Source organism: Salmo salar, chromosome 18, assembly GCF_965601325.2.
Source record: "Salmo salar chromosome 18, fSalSal1, whole genome shotgun sequence".
NCBI lineage: Eukaryota > Metazoa > Chordata > Actinopteri > Salmoniformes > Salmonidae > Salmo > Salmo salar.
In genome coordinates this window covers 16479672-16504860 of record NC_138308.1, presented here as the reverse complement: position 1 = coordinate 16504860, position 25189 = coordinate 16479672, and the positions used below count along the sequence as shown (strand labels likewise).

At 45.0% G+C, this 25189-nt stretch overlaps 1 protein-coding gene across 18 annotated transcripts in view; it reads right to left on the bottom strand.

Moving 5' to 3' along the window:
• Positions 1-25189, bottom strand: part of birc6 (baculoviral IAP repeat containing 6) — a 163938-nt gene that overhangs the window by 82523 nt on the left and 56226 nt on the right. For 12 of the 18 annotated variants that reach the window (XM_082964731.1, XM_082964740.1, XM_082964746.1 and 9 more), the window contains exons 44-59: positions 21333-21594; positions 20547-21118; positions 20262-20437; positions 19971-20085; positions 19598-19792; positions 19275-19475; positions 18602-18881; positions 18249-18505; positions 18023-18131; positions 17672-17896; positions 16158-17046; positions 15916-16059; positions 11481-11610; positions 6252-6383; positions 5746-5904; positions 4973-5146 (exon numbers count right to left, since the gene is read on the bottom strand). In XM_082964731.1, coding sequence (XP_082820857.1) covers positions 4973-5146; positions 5746-5904; positions 6252-6383; positions 11481-11610; positions 15916-16059; positions 16158-17046; positions 17672-17896; positions 18023-18131; positions 18249-18505; positions 18602-18881; positions 19275-19475; positions 19598-19792; positions 19971-20085; positions 20262-20437; positions 20547-21118; positions 21333-21594 — 4020 coding nt within the window. The remainder of the gene's footprint in view (positions 1-4972; positions 5147-5745; positions 5905-6251; positions 6384-11480; positions 11611-15915; positions 16060-16157; positions 17047-17671; positions 17897-18022; positions 18132-18248; positions 18506-18601; positions 18882-19274; positions 19476-19597; positions 19793-19970; positions 20086-20261; positions 20438-20546; positions 21119-21332; positions 21595-25189) is intronic. The other 6 variants (XM_082964739.1, XM_082964743.1, XM_082964748.1 and 3 more) reach the window with 2 other exon arrangements.

The window sequence follows — 25189 nt, the reverse complement described above, 5'->3', positions numbered from 1 at the left end:
ACTCCATAAACATGCATTCAGTACCACAGATGGTTGAGGCGGCACCTCAAGATTGTGTGTAGCCATAGGCTACCAGTGAAATCGCTGGATTATTGACCATGTTCTCAGTTTTAGTCATTCATTTTTCCACTTGCAAGGGAAAAACATGTAGAAGTATATGGGAATTAGCAGACATGTATGCAAATTAATATTAATACCATTTAAATGTAGATTTTTTGGGGCATTGGATATATTTAGCATATCATATGGAGACAGAAACATAAACCTTTTACCTTAGCGTAAGTAGACAATTGCAAATTATTAAATCCTTCCAATAGAATAAAAAAATCGAATTTAGTTACGAATTGAACTTTAATTAAATGAGTTGGCTCTTCACATGGGATGACTTCAGTGAACAGCAAAAGGGAATATTGAATGATCCCCAATGATCCATCACATCTCCCAAAAACATTTGTAAAATGATAGTCTAGAAACGAAACCTTTGGAAGCCTGAAAGGAAGACAACCATGTCTTCTCCCTGGACCTCCTCAATGTCCACCTCTTGAACATCAGACTCTGAGGCCTCTTCTTCCCTGTCACTTTCCAACCTTGTTGAGGATGGCTCGTTGTCAGGCTCAAAACGCCTGAAATTTGCCCGGATGGCAACCAATTTTTCAACCCTTGTATTGGTCAGTCTGTTGCGAGCTTTGGTATGTGTGTTCCCAAACAAGGACCAGTTGCGCTCTGAGGTGGCTGATGTTGGTGGGATTTGGAAGATGGAGGCAAGAGGGGAAAGAGCCTCATATCAATAAAGTCCCTTCCACCAGGTGGCTGATGAGATATGTTGGCACGACTGCCATATTGCATCTTCATCCCAAAGCCTTTGCTTGGAAGTGTACTTCGCCAGACTGCCAAGAACCTTGCCCTCATCCAGGCTAAGGTGGCAAGATACATTAATGATGACACCATAGGCCTTACTTGATCTCTGCACCAGACAGGATGCGCTTGCTAGCATACTTGGGGTCCAACATGTACGCTGCAGCGTGTATGGACTTCAGGCTGAAGTCTTCACGCTTTTTGATGCAGTTTCCTCTGCTTGGAGCAACAGTGAAGTGGGCAGGGCAGTACGGATTTCTTCTCTTACATCTGCGAGTCTGAACATCAGACAGGATGGTATTGTCTCCCTCAATTCGTGCAATGGCTATAGGTTTCAGGCTGCTACCACTCTCTCCCAAAATACATAATCCAGGATGATCCTCTTGATGGGGCTGTCCAGTGATATGGCCATTTCCTGGAGACTCCTTCCCCTCCAGGAGACTGTCAAACATGACAACACCACCCCAACGGATGTTGCTGGGCAGCTTTAATCTGGTGCTCTTATTCTTCTTACTTTGCTTGGTGAGGTAGATTGCTGCTATAACTTGATGACCCTTCACATACCTAACCATTTCCTTGGCTCTCTTGTAGCGTGTATCCATTGTTTTAAGTGCCATGATGTCCTTGAGGAGCAGATTCAATGCATGAGCAGCACAGCCAATGGGTGTGATGTGAGGGTAGGACTCCTCCACTTTAGACCAAGCAGCCTTCATGTTCGCAGCATTGTCTGTCACCAGTGCAATTACCTTCTGTGGTCCAAGGTCATTGATGACTGCCTACAGCTAATCTGCAATGTAGAGACCGGTGTGTCTGTTGTCCCTCGTGTCTGTGCTCTTGTAGAATACTGGTTGAGGGGTGGAAATGTAGTTAATTATTCTTTGCCCACGAACATTCAACCACCCATCGGTAGTACAGTCTGCAATACAGTCTGCTTTCGCTATGATTTGCTTGACCTTCACTTGAACTCTGTTGAACTCTGCATCCAGCAAATTAGTAGATAAAGCATGTCTGGTTGGAGGGGTGTATGCAGGGCGAAGAACATTCAGAATTCTCAACAAAACACATTGCCTGTGAGCATCAGAGGTGAACCAGTTGCATACACAGCTCGAGCAAGACATTCATCAGCATTTCTCCATGTTCCTCCATTGAGTCAAAAAAACTTCTGATTCCAGGAGGACCGTGAGCTGTTGCTATCGATAAGGTGTCTGATTCATCATTTTCACCTCAAATAGAAGTAGAGGGACTTTTGTCAGAGGTTGCTTGTTGTGAGCGCTGGGGGAACTTTATGCACTTGGCCAGATGATTCTGCATCTTTGTTGCATTCTTCACATATGATTTGGCATAGTATTTGCACATGTACACAGACTTCCCTTCTACATTAGCTGCAGTGAAATGTCTACACATATCAGATAGTGCCTGTGGCACTTTCCTGTAAAGATCAGGGAAAAAATTAGCAAAGAAAAACCCAAATACAATTCCATGTACAGATAAATAGTTAAGCAGCTAGATTAAACAACTCCTTTGTAAGATAAATGTTTTAAAATGAAAACAGGTGAATTAACACTCAGTTAGCAGGGTCAAGCAAGCTAAAACCCACATGGTAGCAAAAACTAACTAGCAGAAATTGTTAAGTTAGAAATGATTTAAACACTTTCCTGTAGGCTACTATTTACTAGTTAAAAAACAATCATGTATGTCATATAAAATATATTCACCCCACCCAGTACTGTAATCCAAACTTACCAGAAAGCATGTAGTCCTTGGCTCAGACAGTGTAGTAGTGTGGGCTCAAAAGCATCTCATTTGTGTGCAAGATCTTGAGAATCAGCTGTACATGTGATGGAAGAATGCACTGTGCATGCAGAGGGTTGCAATTCCATTGAATTGGGGATAATTTAACCAAAATATGCCACAAGACCTAGAATTGCCTTATGTTTTTCCCACAAAAAAGGTTCACTGTCATAAGACAACTTTTTTTGATGAATTTAAGCAAAATTCCCAGGCTTAACTTCCGACCCTTTGCAACCCTAACCACACCACATAAAACCATTACATGGAGCATAGTGTGTTACTTTAAATCTATATGAGACATTCATCTTATACAGATGTTAAAGTGACATTAACAAAGGACATGAGTCTTGGGTAAATGTTTCTACAACGTCAAGGGGCTAAAACAGCTTTGGGAACAAGTGGAGTTTAAAAGTAGAGGGTGGAATCTGATTGGGCGGTCATGAGTCAAGTCGCTCTGGGAGCTTTCAACCATCAGAGCTTTTCTTTCGAAGGATGAACACAAGATAATAGGTGATAAAAGCAGGGTCCAAAATAACTCCATTAGTTTCTAACGAAACTTGATGGAAAAAGACTGAAGGCACTGGCCTGTATTTATTACCGCTGAAGTCATTAACAGGCACCCACGCCATTTTCAAGGCTCCATTCCCTCATCCAAGCTCCGATTCATTTCTGACATGCAGCCGACATTTCAATCTTTCTCTTACATTGAAGTCAACCAGGCCAATTTATGATGATAACATAATAGCTTTCTATCCGAAGTAAACCCCAGCCCAAGAGCAAGAGAAGGCCAACAGCATCATTGTAGAAATGGATACACACTTGCTCCCTTTAACCCATTACTTAACACAGTGAAAAAGAGCGGAGTGACTGTGCTGGTGGCTTTTGAGTATGCACATCTCACACTGAGCCACCTGTTACACAGACTGGTAATGGCACCTGAAAACATCTCAGGAGACTAAGGCCCAGCGCTCAGACAGAGAAATGGATGGCTGTGGAGGGGGAGAGCCATTAATCCCTCTGTGGAATGGGCTGTCAGGGGACCCATGGAGAGAGCCGTTTGGGGCTCACTTTACACACTAACTACATAGCAAGAGGACAAATGGCAGACAGGGAGGTAGAAGGAGAGTGTGAGCGCACGCAGTTATACAATACATATACAAAAGTATGTGGACAGCCTTCAAATTAGTGGATTCGGCTATTTCAGCCACACCCGTTGCTGACAGGTGTATAAAATTGAGCACACCGCCATGCAATCTCCATAGACAAACATTGGCAGTAGAACGGCCTCCCTGAAGAGCTCAGTGACTTTCAACGTGGCACCATCATAGGACATTCCAACAAGTCAGTTTGTCAAATTTCTGCCCTGCTAGAGCTGCCCCGGTCAACTGTAAGTGCTGTTATTGTAAAGTGGAAATGTCTAGAAGCAACAACGACTCAGCCGCAAAGTGGTAGGCCACACAAGCTCACAGAACGGGACTGCCGAGTGCTGAAGTACGTGGCGTGTAAAACAAATGGTCTGTCCTCGGTTGCAACACTCACTACAGAGTTCCAAAACTGCCTCTGGAAGCAACGACAGCACAAGAACTGTTCATCGGGAGCATCATGAAATGGGTTTCCATGGCAGATCAGCTACACACAAGCCTAAGATCACCATGCGCAATGCCAAGCGTCAGCTGGAGTGGTGTAAAGCTCACCGCCATTGGACTCTGGAGCAGTGAAAACATGTTGTTTTCTCGAGTGATGAATCACGCTTCACCATCTAGCAGTACGACAAACGAATATGGGTTTGGCGGATGCCAAGAGAACACTACCTGCCCGAATACCTAGTGCCAACTTTAACGTTTGGTGGAGGAGGAATCATGACTAGACGATTCTGTGCTTCCAACTTTGTGGCAACAGTTTGAAGAAGGCCTTTTCCTGTTTCAGCATTACAATTCTCCTGTGCACAAAGAAAGGTCCATATAAGAAATGGTTTGTCAAGATCGATTTGGAAGAACTTGACTGGCCTGCACAGAGCCCTGACCTCAACCCCATCGAACACCTTTGGGATGAATTGTAACGCCGACTGCGAGCCAGTCCTAATCGCACAACATCAGTGCCTGACTTCACTAATGCTCTAGCGGCGGAATGGAATCAAGTCCCCACAGCAATGTTCCAACACCTAGTAGAAAAACTTCACAGAAGAGTGGAAGCTGTTATAGCAGCAAAGGGGGGAACAACACCATATTTATGTCCATGATTTTGAAATTAGATGTTTGACAAGCAGGTGTCCACATAGTTTTGGTCATGTAGTGTGTGCTTGTATGTCTTGTGTGCTCTGCCATACCTTTCTCTGTGCGGAGCCGTTTGAAGGAGTCCGTCTTCGAGACCCCGGGGTCGGAGATGACCTTGGAGCCCAGCTTGACAGTCAAGTCGATGGAGTGGTAGCCCTGGGGCAGCTTGCGGTCGTAAAGTAGGGTCAACAGCTGGGCCAGTGTCATCTCTGCCGGCAGGGGCTGACCTGAGGGGGGGTGGAGGGATGAGAAAGCGTTCACAGTGAGGAACCAAAACCTTGTGGTCACTCTCTGGTCACACTACCAGGCCCAGAGGGACAGAAAACACATGACAGCTACATGACATGAAGGCCGGTGACCTATTTAACAATGACTACATGTGAAGACAAGACATAACGGACGGAGTGCTGCTTTTGCCCATAGTAAATGTTTGTCTTTGTAAACAAAGGTCTGATCATATCTTCGCTCATCTTCCCTGAGTTAGGTAAAACTTGGATCTTGCTGGCCTTAAGGAGATAGACTGGGGGTAAGGCCCTTTGATAGACTAGCGTCCTGTCCAAGGGGTGTACTTGTACATCAAGCTGCGTCACGCTACAGAAACAGGCTGCTGCTCCTATGAGCTGTTACAGCTCACACAAGCCAAGGCTCGTGCAAGGCTACTTACGTTTACCTTGACAACCCAGGGTCACAACACTACAGACTAGAAAAAGCCAAAGGACACTCGGGCACACTGGCTCAATGAATTGGCTTCGTTAGATGAACAGGCTTCACTTGGCGGAGGGAAGGTGCTGGAGAGAGAAGGGAGCTGTTTGTGTGTACACAGTACCTGGTAGCAGCTTGTGGTAGAGGTGGAAGACAGGCACGCTGAGAGTTTTGGCAGAAGGGTCCACACCTGAGGCTGTCAGCTTATCGCTCATCACACGGCCCCTCCGCGAAGGGGGACGGGGAGGGGTCGACAGGGCTCTCTTCGACTGGGACTTCAAGCCTGAAAGGGAAACACACTCCAGTCATTTACCATGTAAAATTTACTTTTATATGCTAGTGAATGTGATTCTAGAGGTGAGCGCTTCTGTCTAGTGCTTCTTATCAAACACTGTCTATATTTAGGGATATTTTACACATTGTATTTCCATATACAAATAGACCAATCGTTTACATTCAGTGCAGGAGCTCAACATAGGGCTGGAAGCACAGCTTTAAGCAAAACAATACCTGCCATCTAATTGGTGCTTTAGAATCAATTAATCCATTCCTGCGAAGCCACAATGATTGGCAGGCGTGGGAAGGAAGGGATGTGATGAGGGTTTGAGGAGGAGGGGGCCAAACGTGTACCTGAGGCCACGACGACACTGTAGTTGTCCTGGAAACCGCTGTCTGTCTTCATCTTCTCCTTCTCGTCGTGATTCTTCTTCTCCTTGTCCTCTTTCTGCTCATTGATCAGCTTGGCTGTGATGCTGGGGGTGTCTGAAAGAGGGAGGGAGCACGTTAGAGCCACCCTTCGGCAACAAGCCATCAAAGCCACTTGTGTGAAAGACTAGATGCTAATTGTCATATGCACAGCCCCAGTGGCTGACTAGCCATGGGCACACAAGTATTGACTAAAGACCGATTTATCGGTTGACCGATATTAAATTGAGCGATTAGTTTTTTACTGTTATAAATTTGTTACCAACGTAATTAGACCAGTAAACAGTAATTATTTTCATGCCATGGTATACAGTCTGATATACCACGGCTATACATTTGGGTGAGGTTTTTTCACCCTCGCACGAGTAGCCTTATTTCACTGCCAAAAATAAAAATAAAACCATCAAACGTTGGTGTTCAGCGAAATAACACTATCAAACACAGGTAGCCTAGTCAAATAACATCCAATCACATCAAACGTTACTCTCGCGGGAACCCTTCACTCTTGAGCAGACATTTGGAAACTAAACATGACAATTTGACCAATAAGCCACGGGAGTTTTTTGAGCGAGAATAAAGACGACTTTCGAGTAGTAAGACGTATAAAACCAACAGAAACCATTAATAAGGGGCTAGAAGCATCTTATATGGTGAGCTACCGCGTGGCTAGGACAGGCAAGCCGCATACTATTGTGGAGGATTTAATTCTTCCTGCTGCCGCAATGCTGGGGGAAAAGGCCAAAAAACCTACACAGACTACGCCTTCATCAAACACTGCTTCACGACGTATCAGTGACATGGCAGGAGATGTTTTGAAACAATTACTGCTTCGCATACAAGCCAGTGAATTCTATGCGTTACAGCTGGATGAGTCAACAGACGTGGCGGGCCTGGCACAGCTCATGGTATATGTCTGTTACGTTTATGGGGGGGTCAATTAAGGAAGACATCCTCTTCTGCAAAACACTGGAAACCAGGACAACAGGAGAGGATATTTTTAAAGTACTGGACAGCTTTGTGACATCAAATGGACTTTGGTGGTCAAGATGGATTGGTATCTGAACTGATGGCGCAAAAGCCATGACAGGGAGACATAGTGGAGTGGTAACGTGCGTGCAAGCAGTTGCTCCCGACGCCACTTGGGTACACTGCAGCATCCACTGAGAGGCTCTTGCTGCCAAGGGAATGCCTGACAGCTTGAAAGACATTTTGGACACTACAGTGAAAATGGTTAACTTTGTTAAAGCAAGCCCCTGAACTCTCGAGTATTTTCTGCATTGTGCAATGATATGGGCAGCGACCATGTAACGCTTTTACAGCATACAGAAGTGCGCAGGTTATCAAGCTGACACTTTTTTTTTTTTAATTGAGAGATGAGCTTAAAGTTACTTTTACTGACCATAATTTTCACTTGTCTGACCGCTTACATGATGACGAGTTTCTCACACGACTGGCTTATCTGGGTGATGTTTTTTCTCGCCTGAATGATCTGAATCTAGGATTACATTCAATGTGCGGGACAAAATTGTGGCTATGATTAAGAAGTTGGAGCTCTTCTCTGTCTGCATTAACAAGGACAACACACAGGTCTTTCCATCATTGTATGATTTTCTGTGTGCAAATGATCAAGCTTACAGACAATGTCAAATGTGATATGGTGAAGCACCTGAGTTAGTTGGGTGCGCAATTACGCAGATACTTTCCCGAAATGGACGACACAAACAACTGGATTTGTTATCCATTTCCTGGCCTCCCTCCAGACCACTTAATGATATCTGAACAAGAGAGCCTCATCGAAATTGCAACAAGCGGTTCTGTGAAAATTTAATTTAATCAGAAGCCACTGCCAGATTTCTGGATAGGGCTGCTCTCAGAGTATCCTGCCTTGTCATATCGAGCTACTAAGACACTGATGCCCTTTGCAACCAAATACCTATGTGAGAGTGGATTCTCAGCCCTCACTAGCATGAAAACTAAATACAGGCACAGACTGTGTGTGGAAAATGATTTAGGACAGACTCTACAATACAACCCAACACTGCAGAGTTACGTGCATCCTTTCAAGCCCACCCTTCTCATTAACCTGTGGTGAGTTACTCACAATTTTCGATGAACAAAAAGTTGTGTAAGATGGTTAAATAAATAGCCAAATTTTTGATTATTATTATATTATTATTTGTGCCCTGGTTCTATAAGAGCTCTTTGTCACCTCCCACGAGCAGGGTTGTGACAAAAACGAACTCGTTCTTATGTTTAATAAATGTATTGCGTAGTGTGTGGCAGGCTTACAATGATGGCAAAAAACAACATTTGAGAGTGCGCTGACCCTGGTGCTAGAGGTGCAATGCAGCTGGAGGTTGAATGTTTGAAGGGGTACGGGACTATAAAAAGTTTGGGAACCACTGCACTAGACTGTTTCTCAAGATGAAAAATATTTGGTCTTTCTGGTGCTCCTACAGTTTATGTGGTGATTACATTAATGTTCTTGCCTCAAATTTAAGAAATCAGCTTTCTGAGTCTTTATAGGGCTGTTTAAATCACAATCCATTCTTCTTTTCATTCGAGCTATAATAATAAAAATCGGCAGATTTAGCAGTTATTGTGAATATTTCCACTCTAAAATTGGAAATCGGTATTGAATCAAATCCCATATCGGTCAAGTTCTAATACTGACATCAACCCTAATGTAGGCACAAACAAGGCTATGCAAACAACTAGAGATACAATCAGCTGACAAGTAGCTAGCCCATCTCAGTCCTCCATTCCCTGAGAGTTCAGATAAAATGGGCTTGATAGCAGATAATCTGGCATTAGCAATTCCAAGGGCAACTAACAGCAGGCTCCTTTAAAAATACCCCTGGCTAGCACTAGCTGTCTCTGCTGTGCTCCCTTGCACATGTAAATATTGGACTATAGATTGTGACTTCCTGTATTATACTTTAGAATAAACATTTTAGCTTTTCTACTGAGCCATTTACTTTATGTTCGTATTCTTATCTTGTATTATTTCTTATAGTTGAGAAGGAACCTGCAAGTAAGCATTTCATTGGACGGCTATACCATGTGTATCCTGTACATACGACTAATAAAATGTAAAAACGTTTATTATTAACCGAGCCTACCCCTGCCTTCCTGGGTAGCGCCAGAAATTATAGGTGTGGACACCATCCCACTACGGAGAAGGGGACAGGCCGGGTTAGTTTATAGACAGGGCCCAATGACTATTTCAGGAAATGGAGGGGTTATTTATATAGCGCACAAGGAAAAATTGGTTTCAGTGCTTCTTAAATAACTCTGGTAAAGGCCAAAACCTATCAGTCCAGCAGCTTGCACAGGGCTATTTCAATCACAGGGTTGACCAGCAGGGTAGAATAAAGGGGAATGAGGGTGTGGCATTTAACTTGCACTATGTTAGGCTTGTGGGTCTAACATAGTGCCAGTTTACTGTTGAAAAGTGATATCCCAAGTATAAATACAATAAAGTATATACACTAAAGGGTAAAAAAAATAAGTTGATCAAAAGTGTTTTTTTTTTGTTTTGTTTTTTTAGACACATGCAAATTTCGAGTAGGGCATTCAAAAAGTTGATCTGATGGCTAATCCATGACGTCATCCACCTCTCCCTTGCTTGATGAACAATATAGAAAACCGAACAAGAGAGGAAAAACCCCCACCCCCACTTGTGCTATGTCATGACTTACCTGGACCACCTATTGAGATGTGCCTTTTGTTAAGTATACTGAACAAAAAATATAAAACGGAACATTTAAAGTGTTGGTCCCATGTTTCAACGCCTCATACGCACAAAAAGTGCATTTCTCTCAAATTTTGGGCACAAATTTGTTTACATCCCTGTTAGTGAGCATTTCTCCTTTGCCAAGATAATCCATCCACCTGACAGGTGTGGCATATCAAGAAGCTGATTAAACAGCATGATCATTACACAGGTGCACTTTGTGCTTGGGACAATAAAAGGCCACTAAAATGTGTAGTTTTGTCACAACACAATGCCACACGTTTTGAGGGAGAGCGCAATTGGTATGCTGACTGCCAGAATGTCCACCACAGCTGTTGCCAGAGAGCTGAATGTTAATTTCTCGACCATAAGCTGCCTCGTCGTTTTAAATAATTTGGCAGTACATCCAACAGGCCTCACAACCGCAGACCACGTGTAACCACGCCAGCCTAGGAACTCCATATTCGGCTTCTTCTCTTGCGGGATCACCTGAGGGGGGTACTACGGAGTATTTAGGTCTTTAATAAAGCCTTTTTGTGGGGAAAAACTCATTCTGATTGGCTGGGCCTGGCTCCCCAGTGGGTGGGCCTATGCCCTCCAAGGCCCATCCATGGTTGCACCCCTGCCCAGTCATGTGAAATCAATAGATTAGGGTCTAATGAATTTAATTCAATTGACTGCTTTCCTTATATGAACTGTAACTCAGTAAAATCTATGAAACTGTTGTATGTTGCATTTATAATTCTGTTCAGTATAAATCACCTGAAATGAGGTGAAAAGGAGAATGGCCTGCCACTAAGTAAGTGTAGCTACGTTTACACTTTCGTTCTCTCTAAACACAGTTAGCACCAGCTGATCCACTCTGTAGCCATTGATCAGAGAGCCATCTTCACCTGCTGGAAAGCTAATATGGCGGGACGCTCTTACGCATTGATGTTAATGAGGCGATGTGAGTGGACGCAGCAGTCGCATGGAAAGGTCAATGTTAATGGCCAGGGAGATTGTGTGTGTGTGTGTGTGTGTGTGTGTGTGTGTGTGTGTGTGTGTGTGTGTGTGTGTGTGTGTGTGTGTGTGCGAGAGAGAGACTGTATGAGGTGCTGACATGGGGTATAAACTTCAAATATGTCTGCCTTTTCAAATTTAAGGACCCAGTGAGAAGAGCTAAAATGCTTGAATGACGAGCAGCGTACGGAGAGTGGGTTTCCCCCATTTAGATCCTGTGTGTCTGTCGTTGTGGGAGGAGGCTTTATCTGAGTGGCACTGGAAACACCCAGCTCCACTTTATCTGAGGACCACATAATATTGATGAGGTTGATGCTGGGGCTACAAGGAAGTATGTTTAAAAGTAATTTCCGTTCTGTAACACTAATTGCCCAACCTGTCAATAGTGACAGGTTGGGTAGGGGCAGCAGACGTACCTGACACCCGGTCCAGGACTTCAGCGAGGGTGGTGGAGATGGGAAGGTGGAGGGTGCGGTACTTGTGCCCTGCTCCGTACATGGGGTGCTGGATCACATGGCTGGTAGCGTTAATGCGTCCCTTGTACAGCTGAAGAGAGATGAGAAAGTATTAGGACAGTACAAGTACACAACACCACTGCCACCAATGTTATGAATGGTGGTGACTTCAAGTGAGAGATGAAAGATTCAGGAGCACAATGCAGGGCCACTTTTGGAGTGAATGAAGCCGGCCTTGGCTGTAGACTTCCACTCCTGCCTTCATTGGAAATAACAAGGCTTCTCATTCAGGCATGAATGTTACATGTGCACAACATTGAAGGTGACATCCATTGCTTTCTGCAACCTGCAGGCGACAGGCATGGTGTTGCCAGAGTACGGCTCAGCCGCTTAGGTTGCACGGACAGCTCACTGTAGCTCCAAACACAACCTCAGCCTCCTCCCACAGTCCCCACAGTACACACTCCAGACAAAATCACTACACTACAAACACTAGCCTGGCAGGAGATTTAGATTATGTAACCTAAAAGGCTGTTTGAAACATGCACCTTAAAAAAGGTACTGGTGGCTTTTAGGCAAGTCTGATAGACCTCTCATAGGAAGCAAAATGTTCTAGACTCCATATCTTGGTATGGTAGCTAGCACAATAAAGTACACTATTTTTAGATTGACAGCAAATCAAAATGTCAAGTTCCCTCCAGTGAGAAGCAGATTAGGGAGAAATTGAGTGAGGCTTTCTTAAATATCAAAGATCAAATTAAGAGTCTTTTCAACGCTGATGAAATAAAAATGTTGAGCCAGTGTAGAGTAAACCATTACCGCTTTTTTTTTTAGATCTAAAAGGGCCTGATGGAGTAAAAACAAAATATATATTTTTAAGGTAAAAGGCACCACAAAGTCTGACATGAGCTATTTCGGGGTCCTATAAATTCTGCACTGCGGAGAACGCACACGCAATCCAGACATTAAACAGGAATTCAACTGTATTCAAACATTTGTTGAATTTAGAAGGAAATCAACTAAATGTATTGAACTTAATACAAAATGCATTAATTTGCCCAAGACATGAACAAAATGCATCAGTGATTCGTATGTTACCTGGAAGAATGTGTCATTATTTTTTGCATCAATCTAGTGGCTATTTGTTTAGCAAACTCTGCAATCACATGAGCGCTACAGAAACGTCGCTAAAGAAAAACATTTATCTTGCTGGTGCACACTTGTAAAAATCATAATTATAAAAATATTGGTCCCCTGATGTGTTTTAAGCATTGTTGTGGACTTAGAACATCTAATTGTATTGTTTTTCTCAACAAAAAAAAAGGTAATTCTGACAGCGAAAAAACAGATAAAAACATGGAAAAAACTAAACTGAACCAGGATTTATTTTTTATTTTTTGAAATAGGGCCCTATCTAGGGCTATTGCAGTGACCGTATTAATGCCACATTGGCAGTCATGAACGCCGTAGTTGATACGCATATTAGAGCTTATGCATACCTGAATTAAAATAATGATTGCACCGTTATACAACACCATGATACAATACATAGCTTACCGTATATGCACTGCAAGAAAATATAAAAAAACTGATTTAAGATGTCTTTGATATATAATTGGTCGAGCCTATACTCCAAAATTAACAAATTCTAGTAAATCGCCTTTGATTGTGGACTGTATTATTATGCATACTGGAGAATGGTTACCTTAAGCTACGCTCCAAACCTTTTAGCCATGAGCCTGGGAAAGAACTGTGATGGAAAATGTTATGTTGGTGCTTTTCTATTTATACATTTCTGTGGTCTGTGTTCGTGCTTTTCTAATAACAGTTTTCTGTGTTCATGAAAGTAACTGATTGCACGAATCCTCACTATCAGTATCTGCAATTTGGCAGAACGCCCAGACCCTTGTATTGAGAACAAAAGCTCTCTCAATTTCAAGGTCTCAGCATAGAGAGAAGAAGCCTATCGGTCTGTCACAAGCATGACCCAGTATTGGTCGGTCACGTGAATGAAGCAAACGTTGATTCATTAATTTTGAATGAATAAGTGAAATCATGCAAATATAACTTGTCTGTACATAAGAGACCTCACGGGACTGCCCCGAGAGAGCTCCTGATAGACGTTCACTATGGCGCATCAAGTTGGTTGGAACCTCTCCAGTTAACCGATTAATAAACAATGATTATTCAAGATGGACTTCGAGTGTCCCTGTGTAAGAATTTCCACAATAGAATATATAGGCCTAGGTGATGCTATTGGTTTGTTGATTGTACAGGGCGGCTTACAGAGTTAGCCTACAGTTATCGTGAATTTGTATTCGATTTTGAATAGCCTAGTAATTAGGCATTTTTAATATATCCATAATTTATATGCTGCCATTACCTTTAGCTACAGAATCTCACTACCGTGCATTTTCATCTCCTCCTTTCTCTCCTTCATTCCTTTCTCAAGCACACAGAAAGGGGCTGTCAGTTTAATGAAATGATTCGTTATGAAAATATGTAACTATCGATGTTCCCGAACAGATTTCACTTGATTTCCCAAATTAAGCACTGGGTAGCTGCAGGAATAGGGTTGGGGAGCCCATGGCATACAAAGTTTGGGTGGAATATCACAGTGGTCGATGCGTGGCGTGAAACTGTTCTTATAAGCCCAGACATTCCTATATGCAATTGCGTGTGAAAGCAGAGTTTAGATGGGTGCCACTAAAAAGAAGAGATCCCAGTTGCTACTATATTTATTTCTCAGCTGCTCATATTAAGCACATGCTCCCCTACAAAACCAGAGTTGCCTACCCGGCATGATTAAAAAATGAACAGGCGGGCAAGTGGCCTCCATTCACTATTAGAGGGCATTTTCCCTGGCCCCTGTTCCTGCACATTTGATAAATGGGCCATTTCAATCAAAACAAATGTTACATATTAGCGAAGACAAGATTAAATTGAGAATAGTCTGATGGGTGAAAATATGATACCTTAAGAGAACAGCGTGCGCAGCTTGATGCAAAAGAGCGCAAGCTTTTTTTTAGCTACATTCTCAATTCAGTAGCCTATAGTCCCACCATGCAGCCCATATATATGTGTTGATATCTAAGACATTCTAAGGTTTGCATCATTCACAACTAAAGTTGCCAAATAACTAAATCTGGCGTATAGGACGGGTTTCAAATGATCACTTTAACGCTCAACAGCACTCACCGGAATGGGAAAAATCTTGTTTTTTTTGTGGCATTTACAATCCCCCATACATATTTTAAATATATATCTCTTACATAAAATATATGTTCCTTTATTATTTTCCCCTCATCTTACCACCCCTCCCCTAATTGAAGTAAACTAATTAAAATATTCTTTCTATTTTATTCAGCCAAGTAACAAGATTTTATTCTTACTATAAAATCATATACAATAATGGCACGGGACTTAAGCATGTCTTGTCTGCTAAACGGACAAGCCTAAAGAATGAACCATAGCTAAAGAACATACAACTCATATTCTGTTCTTCTGAAATACACTTTCTTTAAAACCCGACTAAAATAAAAGGGATTTATTGTAATGTGTATATTAAATAGATTTAGACTTCTTTAAAACGTAGATGTTCCAAAGGCACGCATCAGCTGCTTGTATGCATGGAGGCCCGGAGATTATAAACGTGTTTATGTTAATTAACGGTCAATTACAGAGAGACCGAGTCTTTTGCTGGAGAATAACCAGCAGACAAAATATCATGACCACCACAGCCCTCGCCCTACCTAATGTGTAAACACATTATCATGTAGACCCATCCTGCTATTAATCACCTACTGATCATACATAATTAACCTTCACTGATGTGATACCCAGGACACCTTGTGTAATTTAGCACACAAATGACCTAAATTAGAGTCTAAAAGAGAGCTATGTTTGGCTCGTCGTGCATAACCAGAAACCTTTTGGCATGCCATGCACAAGTAATCCTTCACCATGCCCAAGGAATGACCCTTACCCGATAATGTTTAATATCATCAAAACAGGATGGGGCAGAATAATGAGGACAATGAGAGGCTGGCTGGAGGTTCAAATGAAATTAGCTTTAGACAATTGAAACCACTTTCTCCCTCCCTATCATGACTGCTCTCTAAACTGCTCGCATGACAACTAATCATTGAGGAGGGTGAAATATGGAGCATTAATTTGACTGAGGTGCAGTACCGTTTCTACGACAAGCATCAGTCTGGGGAAAGCCTGCAAGTGAGTGTGGAGTGATTTTCTGTACTACTGGGCTGGCCTCTTGTGGTCACCTTGGGATATCACATCACTCTGACGGTTCTTTCCTTTCCAATTTGGAGGAGAATGAAATTGCTCCAAGTAAGGTGAGCTGATCCTAGATCAGAGCCTACAGAAACTTGGTACCCACCGGACAGGGCGACTGCAGGAAGACTGTGACCTTCTCATCCTCTAGCATGAGCTGCAGGAAGAGCCTGCGGATGAAGCCAGAGATGTTGCCAGAGACGGGCACGCTTCCACGCTGGGGGGCCGACTGGAAGAGCTCACACAGCACCTACAGAGAACAAGAGCCCACCAAAGACACACGTTAGTAATCTATCAGATACGGTTGGTAAGGGTGGAAATGTGTGTAGTCAATGCATTCCACCAGACCTGTGCCATGAGCCGCTGGTTGTTGGGGTGGCAGGAGATGCACTGCAGGAAGAAGGCCACTGTGGCGTTCTCGATTGCCGTCCTCTGCTGGGTGGTGAGCCCGCTGCCCCGGGTCGACGAGGCCAGAGAGTAGCGCGACCCTGAAGGCTGGGGTGGGGGCGGAGGAGGGGGGCAGCACGCACCACCGGGGCCAGCAGAGTGAGCTCCCGCGTGCCCATGGACACCGCTGGTTCCCCCTGCGCTGGCGCTGCTGTGGCAAAGCAGGAACAGCAAAGCGGTCCACAGCGGGTTCACCTCAGGCCCACCTATCCAGTCCTTCATGGCATGACTGTTCCCAACCTCAGTGAGGAAACGCAGCACTGGGGCTGCCAGCTCTGCAGACAGGGGCGCCCTGCTCTGAGAGGAAGATGACGAAGAGGAGTGGGGGTGGTGGTGCTGCCGTCGTTCGGCCTGGGCGGTGGAGGGCAGAGGTAGGCCAGCTGCAGCCAGGAGGCCACAGCAGAGTCCGGCCAGGCTGCGGACCAGCAAAGAGGGCAGGCCTGAGTCCAGCAGCTGCTCTATCGCCCCGGGTGACTGGGAAGCTGCAGCCAGAGTGGTCAGTTGTGACTCGGACAAGGCGATGGGTGGCCGCGCGTGTTTGGAGTCGTCAGTGAGGCCAGCGCTGGTGGTGGCGTTAGCATTGGCGCTGCTGAGGTCGTGCTGTTTCTTGCCATCGTCCGTCATGGAGAGGCGGTGCTGGGCGGCGGTAGGCGGGGCCACGATGCCCATCCAGGACATGAGCAGAGAGAAGTAGCTGGGGTGGATGTGGCACATGGAGCAGAGCAGGCTGTCTACTGCCTTCTTCAGCACCATGTTACACGGCAGGGACATGGACCAGTTGTACAGCAGTCTACAGGAGAGACAGGGACAACAGTATAAACAAAGCAACACACATCTTTCCCTCTAAATTCAACAGGTCAGAAACCTTAATCCTTCTGAATATTTTCACTCCACAAGTATTGGCAGTGACACATTTGTATTTGTTTTGGCTCTGTACTCCAGCACTTTGGATTTGAAATTATACAATGACTATGACTTTAAAGTGCACTGTCAGCTTTAATATGAGGGTATTTTCATCCATACCGGGTAAACCACTTAGAAATGGGGTGAAAATACCCTCATATTAAAGCTGACAGTGGAGCTCACTGTATGTTTGTACTTTGTTTTCCCTGTTCGATGTAAAGTGTTAACAGAGTATATAGTATTCATGTTTACAGAGGATGTGTGTAAAATGTAAGACATACCAAGATGGGGATGTGAGGAACTTTAGACTTAATCTACAGCTTGAAAACGTCAAGGAGCTGTTTTCTCACCAGGGTACAAAAAACGAATGTCCTTCAAGCTGATTGCGCAAAGCATGCGAAAGCTCTGCTTAGCTTTTCATGACTGAACAAAGAGTACAGAATCACAGTGGATGCGCTAGACTGAGTAAAGGACCGAACAGTTATTTTTTTTCCTGACAATACAGCACTTACTCAAAGAGCTCTCTGTTGAGCAGCACTGGGAGGTCGTAGTTCACAGGCAACTCGTAACTGTGCCACAAGATGGCCGCCACACAGTGGAGGTGGGAGGGAGAGGGCATGACGAGGCCATACTCCCGTGACGAGGAGCTGCTCTGGCGGATGTAGCCCACGGGGCCACTCCTCTTGTGTGCCGCCACCAGCGACGAGTCATGGACCCATTGGAGAAGGGCGTGGATCCTGGAAGGAGACAGGGATTACGTGGTCAATATTAACATATCACGAGCTGTTTTCACAGATCCAGATTACATAGACCCAGCAGTACTAGGCTCAACACTGCATCAGTAGATGTTAAGTGGTCTTTACCTATCCTTAGTCGCAGGATCCTGTGTGGTTCCCAGCTGGTAGAGGATGTCAATGGTGGAGTCTGAAGAGAGACCGTTGAGCCTTCCGAAGAGCAGGGGACTGTTGAGGTCTAAACAGAAAAATCACAATGATTCAAGTCCAATGACAGAAGGCCAAGACCTATTTGTGAGATTCAAATGAGTACAATGTGATCAATGAGCGTTTTATTAATGTGACGGCTATGTACTCGTAGGGTCAGTGCCGGAGGCCGCACAGTTCCTCAGCAGGATGTCAATGAGCTTGAGGCCGATGCGGGTGGACTGCAGGCCGATCTTGACCAGCACGGCCTCGATGTTAGGCGAGTGCATGCCGCAGTAGGGAGACATAAGCAGGGCGGCGCAGGTTTGGAGCAGATTGGCAGTGGGGGCAGCGGCGCTGGCCATCATGGCCTCCAGGTCACTGACGTGGGTCAGACAGTGGTGAAGCAGACGTAGCCAGCCAATACTATGGGAGAGACAGATGGCAAGGTCACAGGTTAGGTAGAGAGATTTGCTGTGGCACGAGTGATGTTATTTTTTTATATGACACTCAAACCTCTACCTGGTTTTAGAGACCTGGTCCTCGGAGGGCAGGAAGGGGTTGTTGACGGTGGCTGAGGAGGTGTTGCCGAAGGCGGTGAGGCCAAGCAGTTTGATCTGGGACAGGCCCAGGGTGCTGGCGTCACGGGGTCGATGGAGCCTCAGACACACCGCAGACGCCACCTCAGCCTTCACCAGCTGGATCTTGATGTAGGTGAGGCCGCTGGTGATGATGGGTGTGGACAGAGGCAGCATGTTGACCCCGTCCGCACTGATCTCAACCGAGACCGAGGAGGGGCAGGCTTCAGAGAGGACAAAGAGACGGCAGAGTTAGCAATAGTAGATGAGGGTGGATTATGTTCAACTTCATTTACTCCAACTGGTACCGTCTGGTACAGAAGCATGAAAAATCCATGCAAGTTTTTGCATATTTAGAATGGCACTAGACAACACTGAGCGGGTCATTAGGAAAACTGTGCTTAAGGGGCAGTAGACGGTGTGCCGGAACAGATCTCCTGCTGGAACCAGAGAGCCGCAAGTCCTGCTGGTTTTCACTTAAACGATCAATTAGACAACTAGTGTCATTGATTGGCAAGAAAATTCTCAGAACGGTTTATATTTAATTCAGTCTCTGATTAAAAGACAACTGCTCTGCACTATTTCCCCCCCAGGGGGTTCTGTGGTGCTGTACTCACTGGCGAGGGAGGCCAGGTGTGGCTGGATGTGCAGCTCTTTCAGCAGCACGGCAGCAGGGAGGTGGATGGTGAGGTCACACCACGCCTCCTCTGGCAGGAAGATGTAGGACCAGGCCGCTGAGCGTGCCCGTCTGTGAGGGGGCGTGGCCTGAAGGAGGACCTCTGCCGGCTGGGCCGTGGGGCTGCTGGAGGTGATGGTGCCTGCAGAGGGACAAACAGCATTCAATAAGACACATGCACATTTTGACATCAAATAGAGGACAAAGGGAAAAACACAAGGCAAACTGCAATCATTCAAACACGAAAGGGAAAGCTCCAAATACCGAGCGGAGCAAAGTTGTGGAGTCCCTCTGCGTTGTCGGGCTCGGAGGCTAGGACCCGGGCCTTGAGGCTGCCGTCAGCAGCCTTCCCTGGGCCAGTGTCCAGGAACTTCATGATGGTGGACACCATGCTTCGTGCCGTGTTCACTATGGCCCGTGTGCTGGTCACCATGTTGTTACAGATCAACTGAACCCCACCTGCACGTAGGTCAAATACAAACACAACATGTTTAGTCTAATGGACCATACACTAGGACATTTCCCCAAATGTATGTGTGTGTGTGGTGTGTGTGTGTGTGTGTGTGTGTGTGTGTGTGTGTGTGTGTGTGTGTGTATATGTACATATGTAGGTAGGTAGGTAGGTAGGTGTGCGCACCCATGTCGTGGAATGCCTTAAGTGCCTCACTGGTGTCCAGCACTCGGAGGATGAACCAGAGCAGAGGTTCAGACAGCTGGCATGTAGACAGAGAGCCCTGGGAGAAATACAAAGACTGCTTGAGATTAAAAACTTTCAGCATCCATGGGTCAAACATTCAGAAATATTACAAACAGAAGTACTACACAAGCAAAAAATGTTTTGCCCTCAATCTCTTATTCTTCACAAGTAAATGTCTAAACAGAAAAATCCAAATGATGCCCTTTTGGTCATGGCTGAGCTCAGTCTTACCTGTCTGCCCATGTACCCACAGGCCATGTAGGTGAGGATGGGCTGCAGCATGACCTGCACCGAGGTGGCCCTCTTGCTCAGTGAGGTGAGGATGGTGAACAGGCCATCTCCTACAGAAATGGCATCTAGTCCGCCATGGAAGTTCTCATGCTTGGTCAGGTGGAGACCACTAGCACCTACAGACAGGAAAGTATCATCAATAACAAACATTTCAATATATTAAAATCGGCTAATAGGTGCTCCATATTAATAAAGCTTTCTAAAGGTAAGTGCGCAGATGCCTACCTATGATCATAGCCATGGCGCTGCTGTTGCACTGGCCCAGAGCCGAGAGGATCTGGCTCATGATCTGCTGGTTGGCCAGCACCAGGTCAGCCACTCCGGCCGCAGGGCCCTGGTTAGGGGTGGCCCCTCCAGCTGCCCCCTTCTTGCTCCCGCACACCTTCTCCTCGTCCGACGCGCTGCTGTCCGACGCCCCGCTGCCCGCCGGGGGCAGACGCCCGCTGAACTCACGGTCGCCCGACAGGGGCAGCTGAACCAGGGCGTTGACTAGCTTAAGCAGGTCAAACATGAGTTGGTCGCGGGTGGTCTCACCGCACACCGCCTTGGCGTCGCCGGGCCGGATGATGTTGGCAAAGAGGCCTCCGAAGCAGGCGCGGGCACCCACAGAGCTGTCGGAGCCGCTGCGGGACACCACCTTGTCAGAGCAGGTGATGTAGTGGTGCACCAGGAAGGTGATGGACTCGATGACAGAGGAGATGGTGCTCACCGACACCACCTCAAAGTTCTGCTCCAGGGTGAACTCTAACAGCTTGACCTGAGCATCCAGAGGACCCTGGCCTGACTGGAACGGACCCCTGAAGGAAGACGAGAAGAGATGGGGCTTATTGACGCTGGCACTTTACAACAATTCATTGTACTGTCTTGTGATGGAATCAAAAGGATGGCTTTTGTTGCAGCCCAGCTTTAACACATCAGATAAATTGAAGATGACTAGTTATCATTTGAATCATGTCTATTAAGTGCTGGGGTGGAACAAAAAGCTGCTCTTGATGTCTCCAGACAACCAACCTCTCAGTGGACAGGATGTGCATCAGTTTGAGCAGGAACTCGCTAAACATCTGTGGGCAGGTGGAAGAGAGGTGCACCTGGAGCCTGGTGAGGAACTCTTGCATAGCTTGGGTGGCGGTGGGGCCAACCTGGGAGCTGTACTGGCTGGTGCCATGGGGGTTGCCCCCAGAGAGGAAACGGACAAGCACGTGCACCAGCGTAGGGTCTGACACCATCTGCTGGGCCGTGCTCTCATGAGCTCCCATCCCACTGCTGGAGGCTGCTGACACAGGACAAACACACACTAGATTAAAAAGGAGTACTGTTGAAGGTCCTTTGGTTTAAATTATCTTTGGTTACACTGCAACTTCGATATGCATTTTACTATTTCACAATCCTCAATGTGAAACATCAGTAGGTGTGGCACTGTGTCTTGACAGCGAGACCCTATTAATAACTTCTTATGGCTTGAATCCCGTTAGCGGGATCGATATGACAACAGCCAACAGCCAGTGAAAGTGCAGGGCACCAAATTCAAAACAACAAAAACCTCATAATTAAAATTCCTCAAACATACAAGTATTATACACCATTTTAAAGCTTTACTTCTTGTTAATCCAGCCAGTGTCTAATTGCAAAAAGGCTTTACGGCAAAAGCAAACCATATGATTATGTTAGGTCAGCGCCTATACACAAAAAAACAGCCATTTTCCAGCCAAAGAGAGGAGTCACAAAAAGCAGAAATAGAGATAAAATGAATCACTAACCTTTGATGATCTTCATCAGATGACACTCATAGGAATTCATGTTACACAATACATGTATGTTTTGTTCGATAAAGTTTATATTTATATCCAAAAATCTGTTTACATTGGCGCGTTATGTTCAGTAATGTTTTGCCTCTAGAGGTCGACCAATTAATCGGAATGGACGATTAATTAGGGCCGATTTCACGTTTTCATAACAATCGGTAATCGGTATTTTTGGCCATCGATTCGCAGATTTTTTTTTATTTATATTTTATAACTTTTTAACTAGGCAAGTCAGTTAAGAACACATTCTTATTTTCAATGACGGTCTAGGAACGGTGGGTTAACTGCCTTGTTCAGGGGCAGAACGACAGATTTTTACCTTGTCAGCTTGGGGATTCAATCTTGCTACCTTACGGTTAACTAGTCCAACGCTCTAACCACCTGCTTTACATTGCACTCCACGAGGAGCCTGCCTGTTACGCGAATGCAGTAAGAAGCCAAGGTAAGTTGCTAGCTAGCATTAAACTTATCTTATAAAAAACAATCAATCATAATCACTAGTTAACTACACATGGTTGATGATATTACTAGTTTATCTAGCCTGTCCTGCGTTGCATATAATTGATGCGGTGCGCATTCGCTAAAAAGGACTGTCGTTGCTCCAACGTGTACCTAACCATAAACATCAATGTCTTTCTTAAAATCAATACACAAGTATATATTTTTAAACCTGCATACTTAGTTAATATTGCCTGCTAAGATGAATTTCTTTTAACTAGGGAAAATGTGTCACCGCTGCAACAGAGTCAGGGTATATGCAGCAGTTTGGGCCGCCTGGCTCGTTGCGAACTGTGTAAATACTATTTCTTCCTAACAAAGACAGTCAACTTCGCCAAACGGGGGATGATTTAACAAAAGCGCATTTGCGAAAAAAGCACAATCGTTGCACGACTGTACCTAACCATAAACATCAATGCCTTTCTTAAAATCAATACACAGAAATATATATTTTTAAACCTGCATATTTAGCTAAAAGAAATCCAGGTTAGCAGGCAATATTAACCATGTGAAATTGTGTCAGTTATCTTGCATTCATTGCACGCAGAGTCAGGGTATATGCAACAGTTTGGGCCGCCTGGCTCGTTGAACTAATTTGCCAGAACTTTACGTAACTACGACATAACATTGAAGGTTGTGCAATGTAACAGGAATACAGTGAGGGGGAAAAAAGTATTTGATCCCCTGCTGATTTTGTACGTTTGCCCACTGACAAAGAAATGATCCGTCTATAATTTTAATGGTAGGTTTATTTGAACAGTGAGAGACAGAATAACAACAAAAGAATCCAGAAAAACACGTCAAAAATGTTATAAATTGATTTGCATTTTAATGAGGGAAATAAGTATTTGACCCCCTCTCAATCAGAAAGATTTCTGGCTCCCAGGTGTCTTTTATACAAGTAACGAGCTGAGATTAGGAGCACACTCTTAAAGGGAGTGCTCCTAACCACAGCTTGTTACCTGTATAAAAGACACCTGTCCACAGAAGCAATCAATCAATCAGATTCCAAACTCTCCACCATGGCCAAGACCAAAGAGCTCTCCAAGGATGTCAGGGACAAGATTGTAGACCTACAGAAGGCTGGAATGGGCTACAAGACCATGGCCAAGCAGCTTGGTGAGAAGGTGACAACAGTTGGTGCGATTATTCGTAAATGGAAGAAACACAAAATAACTGTCAATATCCCTCGGCCTGGGGCTCCATGCAAGATCTCACCTCGTGGAGTTGCAATGATCATGAGAACGGTTAGGAATCAGCCCAGAACTACACGGGAGGATCTTGTCAATGATCTCAAGGCAGCTGGGACCATAGTCACCAAGAAAACAATTGGTAACACACTACGCCGTGAAGGACTGAAATCCTGCAGCGCCCGCAAGGTCCCCCTGCTCAAGAAAGCACATATACATGCCTTCTGAAGTTTGCCAATGAACATCTGAATGATTCAGAGGACAACTGAGTGAAAGTGTTGTGGTCAGATGAGACCAAAATGGAGCTCTTTGGCATCAACTCAACTCGCCGTGTTTGGAGGAGGAGGAATGCTGCCTATGACCCCAAGAACACCATCCCCACCGTCAAACATGGAGGTGGAAACATTATGCTTTGGGGGTGTTTTTCTGCTAAGGGGACAGGACAACTTCACTGCATCAAAGGGACGACGGATGGTGCCATGTACTGTCAAATCTTGTGTGAGAACCTCCTTCCCTCAGCCAGGGCATTGAAAATGGGTCGTGGATGGGTATTCCAGCATGACAATGACCCAAAACACACAGCCAAGGCAACAAAGGAGTGGCTCAAGAAGAAGCACATTAAGGTCCTGGAGTGGCCTTGCCAGTCTCCAGACCTTAATCCCATAGAAAATCTGTGGAGGGAGCTGAAGGTTTGAGTTGCCAAACGTCAGCCTCGAAACCTTAATAACTTGGAGAAGATGTGCAAAGAGGAGTGGGACAACATCCCTCCTGAGATTTTTTTGTTGTTATTCTGTCTCTCACTGTTCAAATAAACCTACCATTAACATTATAGACTGATCATTTCTTTGTCAGTGGGCAAACGTACAAAATCAGCAGGGGATCAAATACTTTTTTCCCTCACTGTATTTAGACTTAGGGATGCCACCCGTTAGATAAAATACGGAACGGTTCCGTATTTCACTGAAAAAATAAACGTTTTGTTTTCGAGATGATAGTTTCCGGATTCGACCATATTAATGACCTAAGGCTTGTATTTCTGTGTGTTTATTATATTATAATTAAGTCTATGATTTGATATTTGATAGAGCAGTCTGACTGAGCGGTGGTAGGCAGCAGCAGGCTCGTAAGCATTCATTCAAACAAACAGCACTTTCATGTGTTTTGCCAGCAGCCCTTCGCAATTCTTCAAGCATTGCGCTGTTTATGACTTCAAGCCTATCAACTCCCAAGATTAGGCTGGTGTAATCCATGTGAAATGGCTAGCTAGTTAGCCGGGTGCGCGCTAATAGCGTTTCAAACGTCACTCGCTCTGAGACTTGGAGTAGTTGTTCCCCTTGCTCTGCATGGGTAACGCTGCTTCGAGGGTGGCTGTTGTCGA